Consider the following 11779-nt stretch of genomic DNA (forward strand, 5'->3'; position numbering starts at 1 on the left):
ACCGAGGAATCAAACTCAGGTCTTCATGCATGGTAGGCAAACACTCTACCACTAGGCTAAACTCCCGGCCCTAAAGCTCTGTTTTGGCTTAAAAATTCATGTCCATGCCGGGGGCAGTGGCTCACGCCTGTAATCCTAGCTGCTCAGGAGGCTGGTATTTGAGGATCAAGGTTCAAAGCCAGCCCAGGCCCAAAAGGACCTGAGACTCTTATCTCTAATTAACCTCTAGAAAGTGGGAAGCAAGTCTTGGCTCCAGGGTAGGATGGTAGCCTTGAGCTGAAAAGCTCAGGGACAATGCCCAGGCCGAGTTCAAGCCCCATGATCCACCAAAAAAAAAAAGAAAGAAATTCATGTGCACGTGGTAACTCATGCCTGTAATCCTAGTACTCAGGAGGCTGAGGCAGGAGGATCTCAAGTTTGAGGCTAGACTGGCTATATAGCAAGATCCTGTCAAAAACAAGCCAAGATGAGTATGGTGTTGCATACTTGTAATCTCAGCTTCAGTTAGGAAACTGAGGCAGGAGAATGGTGAGCAGAGTATATAGAAAGACCCTGTCAATTAACGAGCAAGTGGGTTGGGAGTTTGGCATAGTGATAGAATGCTTGCATGCACAATGATCACCCAGGTTTGATTCCTTGGTACAACATACATAGAAAAAATTCCAGGGGCCGGGAGTTTGGCCTAGTGGTAGAGTGCTTGCTTAGCATGCACGAAGACCCGGGTTCGATTCCTCGGTACTCCACATACATAGCAAAAAGCTGGAAGTGGTGCTGAGGCTCAAGTGGTAGAGTGCTAGCCTTGAGAAAGTCCAAGGACAGAGCTCAGGCTCTGAGTTCAAGCCCTACAACTGGCAAAAACAAAACAACAAAAACAAGCAGCAAGTAAGCAAACAAGATCATGTAAATGTTGGAGTTTTTTTTAGACTATGTCTGTCTGTTTGGGGTTTTTTGTTCGTTTGTTTTTGTGTTTCTTTTTGTTTTTGTTTGCCAGTCCTGGGGCTTGAACTCTGGTCCTGGGCACTATCCTTGGGCTTTCTCAAGGCTAGTGCTATACTACATGAGCCACAGCACCACTTCTGGCTTTTTCTGGGTATGTAATACTGAGGAATGGAACCCAGGGCTTCATGCATGCTAGGCATTCTACCACTAGGCCACACTGTCTGTCTGTCTGTCTGTTTTAAAGGTCTTAAGGTTCCTTAAACTCAAGTGGAATATGTTCTGCATATTCACCTTATCTCATGGTTTTGTATGGCCTGTATTCAATGTAACACCTTAGTTGTGAAATCCCAGTTAAGAAAAGTGAGGCCAGGTAGTCCTATTGGGAATGGAGTGCAGGTTCCCTGAAACTAGTGGTGGATTCATCACAAAGCTCAGCATAGAGTGGGTAGTAGGCAGGTGTGTGTGTCTGTGTCTGTCTGCTGTCTGCCATCCAGTCCTGGGGTTTGAACTCAAGGCCTGTGTGCTGTCCCTGAGCTGTTTTGCTCAAGGTTAGCACTCTAGCACTTGAGCCACTTCCGACCTTTTCTGTTTATGTGGGTTGAGGAATCAAACCCAGGGCTTCATACATGCCAGGCAAGCACGGTGCCATTAAGCCACATTCCCAGCTCAAGTCTGTGAGGTTCTCACCTCCAAATTAAGTACCCAAAAAAGCCAGAAGTGGAGCTATGGCTCAAGCAGAAGAGCACTAGCCTTGAGCAAAAGAAGCTCAGAGACAGTGCCCAGACCCTGAGTTCAAGCCCTAGGACTGGAAAAAGAAAATTAAAAGAGAATCTCACAGACTTTTCTGTCTGATGGTTTTGAACTGTGATCCTCAGATCTCAGCCTTCTGAGTAGCAAAGGATTACAGGGTGAGCCACTGATGCCCAGCCTGACAGGTGGCATTTTCACCTTTGGGTCAGAGCTTGGACCACTTTCCCAAAGTTTCCACCTCTCTCTGCCAGGACATTCACCATGGCAATGGCACCCAGCAAGCGTTCTACAATGACCCCTCTGTGCTCTACATCTCCCTGCATCGCTATGACAACGGGAACTTCTTTCCAGGCTCTGGGGCTCCTGAAGAGGTACAGCTCGAGGGCCTACACTTGGGCCTTTCCGGGAGGTAGCTGACTGGGGCCCATCAGGAAGCCATGAAAGCTCATGTGGTGCTGGTCCCTGGGGCATCTGAGGGCTCGTAGTGGGAGGACCTCACAGGTCTGACTGCCCCTCAGGCACAGCAGAGGTCAGTGGAGTGGGGCCCTGGAGGTGAGGGTGGAAGTTGGGCAATGTCTGGGACCCCCCCCCCTAAGCAGAGAGAATAACCCCACCCCTATCTTGGTGCCAGGTCGGTGGAGGGCCAGGTGTGGGGTACAATGTGAACGTGGCATGGACAGGAGGTGTGGACCCCCCCATCGGAGACGTGGAGTACCTGACAGCCTTCAGGTGGGGACTGAGAAAGGCCAAGGGAGGGGTGGGAAGAGGGATATAATCTCTGAAAGAGCAGAGTGGGGTGAGGGTGGCCTGGCCATCTACCTGGATCAGCTTGGGCCATCCCTTTGCAGGACAGTGGTGATGCCTATTGCCCATGAGTTCTCACCTGACGTGGTCCTAGTCTCTGCTGGGTTTGATGCTGTTGAAGGCCATCTGTCTCCACTGGGTGGCTATTCCGTCACCGCCAGATGTAAGTCCGCTGGCATTGGAGGGAGGTGTGCAACAGCGAGGCCAGAGGCAGCGGGGATGTGGGCCAGAGGAGACTCGACACTGAAGGGGATAGTGTGGACAAATCTTGGATTTGGAGCTATCCTGCTAGCTCCCCCCACTCTTCTGCCAACCTTGGCCCAGGGGCCAGTAGGCAGAAGTGATATAGCACAGCAGGGGTCTAATGCTGGAGCCCAGGGGGCAGTTTGCTGATCCCTGACGATCTAGAGATGCTTTTGAAAGAACATCATGTGATTGGATTTCTGTCTTATGCTTGGATGGAGCATTTAGTCTACTATATACATACACACACACACACACACACATATATATATATATATATATATATATATATATTACACACACACACGCATATATATATTTTTGGCTTTAAATCTGTCATCCAATTTTGTTTCTTTTTGTCTCCTTTCTAACCATCTCTAGAACTGATACTTACCACCTTATTCTTTCTTCACTCATGTGCAAAGGTTTTGGCCACTTGACCAGGCAGCTGATGAAGCTGGCTGGGGGCCGGGTGGTGCTGGCCCTGGAGGGAGGCCATGACTTGACCGCCATCTGTGATGCCTCTGAAGCCTGTGTTTCAGCTCTGCTCAGTGTGGAGGTGAGAGAAGACAACAGTGAGAGAGGTGGGATGGTGGGGAGGTGGAGGTGAAAGGTCAGAAGGGCCAAGCAGCTGCAAGGGCCCTTGGGGAAGATTTGCCTGGGTCCTGAGAATAGTTGGTAGGAAGGGCTTCCTGAATAGGGCTCCTCAAATGGTTGTACTTGCTAGGCCTGGTGGCTCATATCTATGATCCTAGTTACTCAGGAGGCTGAAATCTAAGGATCGAGCACAGTCTAAAACCAGCCCGGGAACTGAAGAATGTGAGACTCTTATCTCCAATTAACCACTAGAAAACCAGAAGTGGGGCTGTGGCTCAAGGGGAGGGCGGTATCCTTGAGCTGAAGAGCTCAGGGAAAATGCCCAGGCCCAGGGGTCAGGTGGTAGCCTTGAGCTGAAGAACTCAGGGACAGCGCCCATGCTGAGTTCAAGCCCCATGACCCACAATAAATGAATGAATGAATGAATGAATGAATGAATGGCTGTGCTTGCCCACCATGAGGGATGTCTGGCTAAGGAGGGTAGTTACAGGGATAGGCATCGCCATTCCACATCCCCATTCTAAACCTGATCTTCTCTCTCCTGCCAGCTGCAGCCCTTGGATGAGGCAGTCTTACAGCAAAAGCCCAACATCAATGCAGTGACCACACTTGAAAAAGTCATCGAGATCCAGAGTGCGTGGGAACGTGCCAAGGGGCTCGGGCCTCCAGTTGCCTTGTGGGAACACCTGGGCGGGTAGATCCACAGGGGGCTGTCTATACCTCCCTGACTCCTTGCTGGTTTCTTCCACAGGCAAACACTGGAGCTGTGTGCAGAGGTTTGCTGCTGGTTTGGGCCGCTCTCTGCGGGAGGCTCAGGCCGGTGAGACCGAGGAGGCTGAGACTGTGAGTGCCATGGCCTTGCTGTCAGTGGGGGCTGAGCAGGCCCAGGCCGCTGCAGCCCGAGAGCACAGCCCCAGGTAAGCTCCTCACCTCCCACTCCTGTCTCTGGCCCTCACTGGTCTCCCCCACTCAGTGCCCTCCCTGTGCTTTTCCTACAGGCCAGCAGAGGAGCCCATGGAGCAGGAGCCTGCCCTCTGACACTCTGGCCCCCATCATGGGCTTCATCATTGTGATTTTGTTTATTTTTTCTATTAAAAACAAAAAGTCACACATTCAACAACGTGTGCTGTGTGGGTCTCTCAGCCTCGCCCCTCCTGCTCCTCTAAGCTGCCTCAGGCCCCCAACCATATGACCCACATCTCAGTTCTAGAAGTTGCAAACGCTGTAGGAGGTGGGGGTGCACAGTCCAGCCTCTTCCCCGTGTTGCATCCCATGCCACTTCCCCAAATTCTGTCCTTTTCCACTTTGGAATCTGGGCCAGCTCAAGATGAGCACGGGGGCCCAAATAGTACCCTCCAGTTCTGACCCCCCCCCCCCCAGTGAGGTGGGAATAGTAGGTTGGTGCCTTGGCTTCAGCAGTCTTTGTGGGGGGAATGCCTTAATTTCACTCCATCCCCTCTCCAGCCTCAGAGGAGGATCTTCTGCCTAAGTTGCAGTGGCAGGGAGGTGGGCTTCCACACTGCACTCTGTAATCCTTCCCATCTGTTGTCCCCACCATCTCTGCAGACTCCTCTTCTCTCTGGCCTCAGCACCCACCAAAGGCTATGCTAAGGAGGAGGGCCTTGGGTTTGTGACCAGCATTGTCTTGCCTCACACTCCCAGCAGCTGAGAGGATAAGGGGATGGGATCTTAGGCTCCTGGGTTCTGAGGGTCTAGGATCCCCAGAAATGGGCTCTCACTTCAGTTCTGACCTTCCTGCCCTCTGCTGATACAACCTGGAGTGGAAGAGAAGGTGGTTCCTATTGGAGGGCTTCAGGCTGGTGAGAGTCTTCTTACTGTTTAGGACCAGATTTCTCCTAGCTATCCAGCATGCTGCAAGCAGAAGGGTTGGGCTTACTCCCTTCCTTTGAAGCCCGAGAATGGGAAGAGACACATCTAGAACAGGCAGAACCAAACCCGAAGAACCCAGGAACTGGCTCTAAGATTCCCTTCCTCCTGGGTTGTCTTTTTTAGCCACTAGGCAAGGGGTCCAAGACCAAGAGAGGCTGGGTGCTGTCTCTCCTTTTTTCTAGTAGCCCTCTCTCCAGGGCTGGGGGCCACAGGCTTCCAGTGAATGCTGTCTAGCCTGGAGGAAACCAAAGATGTGAAGTAGCTCCTAGGGGCCCAACTCTTCCCTGATGTCACATCTGTAATCTCCCATCCCCAGGGCCCCACCAATCTGTTTACATAGTTATTATCCAGATGGGGGCCTGAGTAGGGTTGTGGGAGCCAGGGGAGGGGCAGGAGTCCCACCACCATTGGTTCATTGTGTGTGCTTGCGTGTTGTATTCCGGATTCTCTGTGGGGATAGAGATGGGGCTAGGCCCAGTGTACCAGGCCTCCCCGCACTAAGCCCCAGGCTCTGACCCCTCTATCTGTGGCTGGTCTGGTTCTCGTGTAAACCCACTCCTTGCTTTGTCTCAGTTAAGTATTTTGTAACCCATTACACTGTGTGTCCTTGTGTAAATAAACTTGTTTCTTGCAGTGCCTTCTGGGACTAATGTCTCTATTCTCTGGGGCTCCAAATGGAATAGGTTCTTATCTTCTTCTAGCCCTAAACAAAAACCTGCCTTTTTCTTCCAGCCTTGGACTAGAAGACAGTTTGTTACACCAAATGCCAACTGAGAGATCTCAGTCTTGTAGGTAAAATATTCTACTGAAGCTAGGCGTTGGTATCTCACGCCTATAATCTAGCTATTCTGGAGGCTGAGATCTGAGGATCGAGGTTCAAAACCAACCTAGTCAAAAAGTCTGTGAGACTCAGCTCCAGTTAGCTACCAAAAAGCCAGAAATGGTGCTATGGCTCAAAGAGCTAGAGCACTAGCCTTGAGCACAAAAGCTCAGACACAGTGCTCAGGTTCTAAGATCAAGCCCCAGGACCAACACACACACAATTCTACTGAATGTAGCTACACTTCTCATGGGACCTCCCCAGAGGCCTCAGTGGTAATGGGACCTGAGGAGTGGTCTCAGCTGAGTTTACAACCAGACCCGTTCCCCACAGAAGCACTACAGAGGAACTCTACTTATACACACATAGATAGACAAGGTCAGTGGAGACACATACACAGACAAAGAAAGCTATAAGTTTCAAGGAGTTTATTGGGGCCATCTTGACCCACCCCTCATAGTATTGCAGGAACCTGCAGGACTTGCTGTTGTCTTTGCTCTTTGACATGTTGGGAGGAAAGGCAGGAGATTGAGTCCCCTTAGGAGATACCCTTTGGGGCTAAGACCAAGTGGTGGGAGTGGTGATAGGCCTGCTTGAGGGCTGCAGCTGTCTCCTGGAGTGTGAAGGTTGTGGAGTATTGGCTCTCAGTTAAGGAAAGTGGCAGGAGGAGGCACAGGAAGTCAGGAAGAGCGGATGGGTGGTGCTTCCTGGGCACTGAATGTATGTACCACCCAGGGCACGAGGGCCAGGACCAGGCATGGCCAGAGTGTGTACTTGAGGAAGTTGAAGATGTAGAAGAGGCTGATCTGAGGTGGGTGACCCAGCCAGTTCAGGAGGCCCAGCAGTACCATGGCCAAAGCAAGACAGGCTATCTTCTGGCCATTTCTCAGGTGGACCCGTCGTATCTGGGCATAGCAGGGAGAGTGCAAGGCGATTCCCAGACCCAAGGCAGTTCCTGAGTCACGGCTCAAGGAAGCAAAAGGCCGGCTATCCAAAAGCACCCACTCTGGCCGCTCACACCACTTGGACGCTAGGTTGATGGACCTGTAGGGAAGGAACGTCCTTGCCAGGAGAGGCTAGAACCCAGAGGTCCACAGCTTTTAGTCATCTGCCCGCATTGTGCTGCAGCCCCAAGAGGATCTATGCGGTAATATATCCTATCTTCAGACCTAATGAGTGAGCTCTACCAACTAAGTACAGAATTGGTAAAGAGGGACTTACCAAGAAAGATCCAAGCCCAGCGTAAAGAGGGTCCAATAGATGAGGCTAGCCCCTAGCATGAGGGTTAGAGCAGTCAGCCCATAGAAGCTTAGTTCCCGCTCCATGGGCACCCGGGGGGCCATCAGCCAGCCTAGGACAGCACCTAGGAGAATGAGGTAAGAACAGCTTCAAGAAGTTTGAGGAAATGACACCCCTCCCTCCTGCTCCAAGCTGCAGTGGAGAACAGACTTGAGAGAGGGTGGGGCCTTGGGGGTTGGCTTTACAGAAGCTGGAAAAAACAGGAAGGTTTCAGACTGGTTCTCCCACTACCAAAGGCCCACCCTGTTGCCCCAGCTGCTCACCAGTTAGTAGGCCAGACAACACTTGATGAGGGAAATGTGCTAAGAGGAAGACCCGGGACATGCCAACCGCCAGTAGGAAGGTGCAATAAACCAGGCTAGGTATCACCCTAAGCCAGCGGCTAAAAAGAAGAGAGATGAATGCTCAAGGGATGTCCAGCCACAGTTGGTTTTCCTCAGCACCCAAGTATTTTATAGTTTGACACCAGGCTCCCCAGGCTCCCCAGCTTCCAGACTGCCATGCTGAAGCGTCTTTTGGGCCTGTTATTAACCTCTGTTCCTGTTGCTGAGCAATGCCAAAGGCATACCTGTGGGTCCGAGTGGCCATCTGGGAAGAGAGGGCTGTCATCATGGGCCAGAGGGCTGCTCCTGTGATCATGCAGTGTCCAGAAGGGCTGCCTGCCCACAAATCCGGAAACTTGGGGTGAGACTGGCAGAAGCCAGGTGTCACTAGTGATCACTTCACATGGCTGCCTCCCCAAGACTGAGGAGGCTCTGCCCAACCCAGGTTCATCCATTGCTCCCTCTGGCTCAAGGTTTTTTCTTCTCCCACCTGAGACCACTGCTTTCAGGCTTCTGCCTAGCCCTTTAACTCTATCCTATACCAGGTTGGTGGGTAGCACCTGGTATGAGTGCCCTCCTCCCATAACTCAACCTGGTCTTTCTGGAGTTGCTTTATTCTCTACGCCAGTAACTGAAAAGCTGGGCCTCTGGTTGGGCCACCCTGGATGAAGTGTTCCAAAACCCTCACCCAAACTCCTCACCACCCTGATAAAGGGAGGAGCTGGAGATTTCCCACCTGGACCAGTTTCACAAGAAGAAGGGAACTGGTGAACTTTGACTGGAGCCTGGTTGTAATATCCAGACTCATGGACCCACCAAAAGGGCCTCTCTCCAAACAGAATCCTGGAAGAGAAAAGATACAAGATGAATCCATTCTCTCTCTCTCTCTCTCTCTCTCTCTCTCTCTCTCTCTCTCTCTCTCTCTCTCTCTCACACACACACACACACACACACACACACAATGGAGGGGGCAGGACAGTAGAAATGTACTTGGGGTAAAATCAGAAAGACTGATTTTGGTTGGGTACCAACCAAAATCCTAGGATGAGATCTGCGGCTCATGGTTTGAAGCCAGCCTGGGCAGGAAAGTCCATGAGAGTCTCATCTCCAATTAACCAGCAAAAAGCCAGAAGTGGAGTTGTATCTCGAACAGTAGAGCGTTAGCCAAGTGTGAGGCCATGACTCCAGTACCAGTAAAACAACCAGTAAAACAACAAAACATAATGAAAATGAATAGGAGAAAGTAGAAGTATATATCTTAATTGGTAGAAAGCCAGCCTTGAGCAAAAAAGCCAAGTGAGGGGACAGGACCCAGTTCAAACCTTAGTACCAGTAGGGGGGGAAAAAAAAGAAAGGAAGAATGACAGAAAACAATAAAGGAACTGTCACTGGGAAAGGGTGGGCTGGGGGATAGAAAGTGTCCACTAAGGTGTGCCTAGCCCTTGGGGGAGAGAGGCTTTTATAGTCTCTAAGGCACAGAGCACAAAGCAAACAGCAATTAAGAAAGAAGGAAATGACTGGCCAACTGCTTTTCCATTTGTAATAAGGATGAAGTGGTGGAGAAGTCAGGAGGGGAAAGGACTACTACCTTATTTTTCAGTAAGTCATTTTAGCCCATTCAGTGTCTCCCATGAGCCTCCCCTTCCTTTCCCTAGGTTGGGGACTAGACTAAAGGCTGAAGTGAATGGGCTGCCTACTTAATGGCTCTCTCCTTACCTACCAGAAAAAAACAAGTGACCCAAAGTGATAAACCCCAAGGCCTGCAGGGCCTCCACCCATTTGCCTGAGATACCTGGCTTTTAAGTCTCAGAATGAAGAGCCTTCTTGTGAATGTAAGGAAAAGAAAAAAAAAAGTGTTCCTTGGAAAGTAGTATTTTCCCTCCATTGTTCTTCAAACTTTACTGTGTACAGAAAATCACCTGAGAGCCAGACGCACATAATCCTAGCTACTCAGGATTTAAGGATCACGGTTCAAAGCCAGCCTGGGCACTAAAATCCCTGAGCACTCATCTCCAATTAACCACCAGAAAACTGGAAGTGATGCCATGGCTCAAATGGTAGAGCCTTGATCTGAAGAGCTTGGGGACAGCACCCAGGTCTGGAGTTCAAGCCCCACGACCGACAAGAAAAAAAGAAAGGCATGGAGCTGGGAGTTTGGCCTAGTGGTACAGTGCTTGCCTAGCATGCACGAAGACCCGGGTTCGATTCCTTGGTACCACATACATAGCAAAACGCCAGAAGTGGTGCTGAGGCTCAAGTGGTAGAGCTCTAGCCTTGAGAAAATCCAAGGACAGTGCTCAGGCCCTGAGCTCAAGCCCAGGACTGGCAAAAAAAAAAAAAAAAAAAAAAAAGAAAGAAAACTGAGGACCAAATACAGATCTACATATCTAGCAAGCCTTTTAGTGCAGCCTACTTTGTTTGGATCAGGGAACACAACTTGCATGGCCGTTTGTACGGTGCCTGGCTTAAAGCTTGCTTAACAATGCTGTTAAGCAAAAGACAGATGAATGAAAAATCGGAATTGAAAAGTGGGAATTTCTGCTATCAGTCACTACAGATATTTGCTAAAAATCCAACTGCCACCCCCCCCCCACACACACACCTTGAGTTGCTAAGTCAGTAAGTCTGAGGGGAGAAGGGATGTCTGCAGTTTAAACACACTCCTTAGATGATTTTTCTGAGAAGGCCAGTGTGAGAAACACTGGTCCCAAGAGTAGGATAGGTGAAGTCTGGGTCTCGGGGAGGAATCAGTTGGCCTCCGGGGGTAAGGGAAGAATGGCCTTAGAGCCACCTACTGGGAGAGGTCCGGGCCTTCAGTGGTAGGGGACTAGGATGCCCGAGGGCGTCTTTGTCTCACCACTTGAAGACGAGGTTGAGCCACTCAGTGATGAAGCTGATCCAGAGTACCGAGATGCCCACGCGGCGGGAGGCATAGTAGGCCACTGGGAAGTAAAACAGGAAGAGGTTTTTGGGATCGCCCAGAAAGGTGACCCAGAGCCACACGTTCTCCAGCCAGGGCAGCCGGTTCTGCAGCGCCTCAGCCATGGCGATGCCCGCGCTCATCGCGTACTCCATGGCGAGGCCGCGGCTGGCAGGGCCGAGGGCCTGTGGTCCGGGGGAAGCCGAGGAATCCCGGCCAGCCCAAGAGACTGCCTGCGGCCCTCCAAAGCCCACCCTTCCCAGCCCCACGCCCCGCCCTCCCCGCCAGGGGGCTCGGATCCAAGCCCAGCCCCTATCCCGCCCCGCCCCCGGCCGGCCGCTGCGCGCGCGCGCGTGCCCGGCCGCAGGCCGCACTGTTTCCTCTCGCGCTCGTCTCCGGTTTTCCTCTCTACCGGGCGGCGGAGGGGACAAACCTCTGCGAAGGCGTTTCCTTTGGGCCCCCACGTGGCTGCTGTTGCCGGCACATGGGCAACCGGCGTAGGAGAGGAATCGGCTGCTGTTCCGGGTCAGGGGCGGATTCATTTGCTCGAGAGCGGGTTCTGTGGCTGCCAAGGCGGATGTACAATCACCGGGGTCGGGGAGCCCTTCCAGATCCGACCTCGCTTCTTTCGTAAAAGTTACCCACTCTGATCAGTCTGGGGTGTCTTGGACGGAAGGCTGGGGACTCCGCCCCCCCCACTTCCTCCAGGGTGCTGAACTGGGACCCTGAATTTAAACTCCTAATCCATCCACGAAAAGAGCCCTGATTTATCCGCTATTGGTGGGGAGGCCTCCTGATTTCCAGAGGTCTTCCCAAAAGGAGGTGGATTCTCCCATGGTTTACCCCCGCAACCCTTTCAATCCTCCAGCCATTCCAAACCCCGCTGGGCAGCTAAACCTAGAGATGTTTGGGTAAGAAAAAAAAAAAAAAGGATCTCACACCACATAAAAGGTCTGCTGAGACGCTAAGGTCAGGGGTGAGGAACCCCTGAGTGTCTCCCTACCCTGGACAACTTTGTTCTTGATGTTTTCTGTTGAGTGGATGAAAAGGAGGATGCTAATGTGAGTTCTTAAACACTCATTTCCCTTGCATTTTAATTGCTTCAAGGAGAAAGCCTATTTTTTTTTCTCTCTCCCTTCCTTCCCTCCTTCTTTCCTTCCTTCCTTTCTTCCTTCCTTCCTTCTTTCCTTCGCC

At 51.5% G+C, this 11779-nt stretch overlaps 2 protein-coding genes across 8 annotated transcripts in view; one reads left to right on the forward strand and one right to left on the reverse strand.

Moving 5' to 3' along the window:
• The window catches only part of Hdac5 (histone deacetylase 5), a 49098-nt gene extending 44645 nt beyond the window's left edge, over positions 1–4453 (forward strand). For all 7 annotated transcript variants that reach the window (XM_090350160.1, XM_090350159.1, XM_090350162.1 and 4 more), the window contains 7 exons: positions 1941–2060; positions 2321–2418; positions 2538–2656; positions 3162–3295; positions 3882–3966; positions 4085–4250; positions 4332–4453. In XM_090350160.1, the coding sequence (XP_090206286.1) occupies positions 1941–2060; positions 2321–2418; positions 2538–2656; positions 3162–3295; positions 3882–3966; positions 4085–4250; positions 4332–4371 (762 nt within the window). In that variant the 3' untranslated portion in view covers positions 4372–4453. The remainder of the gene's footprint in view (positions 1–1940; positions 2061–2320; positions 2419–2537; positions 2657–3161; positions 3296–3881; positions 3967–4084; positions 4251–4331) is intronic.
• Positions 4454–6456: 2003 nt separating this feature from the next.
• On the reverse strand, positions 6457–10845 carry G6pc3 (glucose-6-phosphatase catalytic subunit 3). The gene is made up of 6 exons (XM_090350164.1): positions 10523–10845; positions 8402–8508; positions 7911–8001; positions 7606–7724; positions 7265–7406; positions 6457–7087 (listed from the first exon to the last, which is right to left on the reverse strand). Exons 1-6 carry the CDS (start codon positions 10738–10740, stop codon positions 6724–6726), a joined length of 1041 nt encoding a protein of 346 aa, XP_090206290.1. The 5' UTR covers positions 10741–10845; the 3' UTR covers positions 6457–6723.
• Between the last annotated feature and the right edge of the window lie 934 nt (positions 10846–11779).

This window comes from Megascapheus bottae, chromosome 17 (genome assembly GCF_031878675.1).
Source record: "Megascapheus bottae isolate mThoBot1 chromosome 17, mThoBot2.hap1, whole genome shotgun sequence".
Taxonomy (NCBI): Eukaryota; Metazoa; Chordata; class Mammalia; order Rodentia; family Geomyidae; genus Megascapheus; species Megascapheus bottae.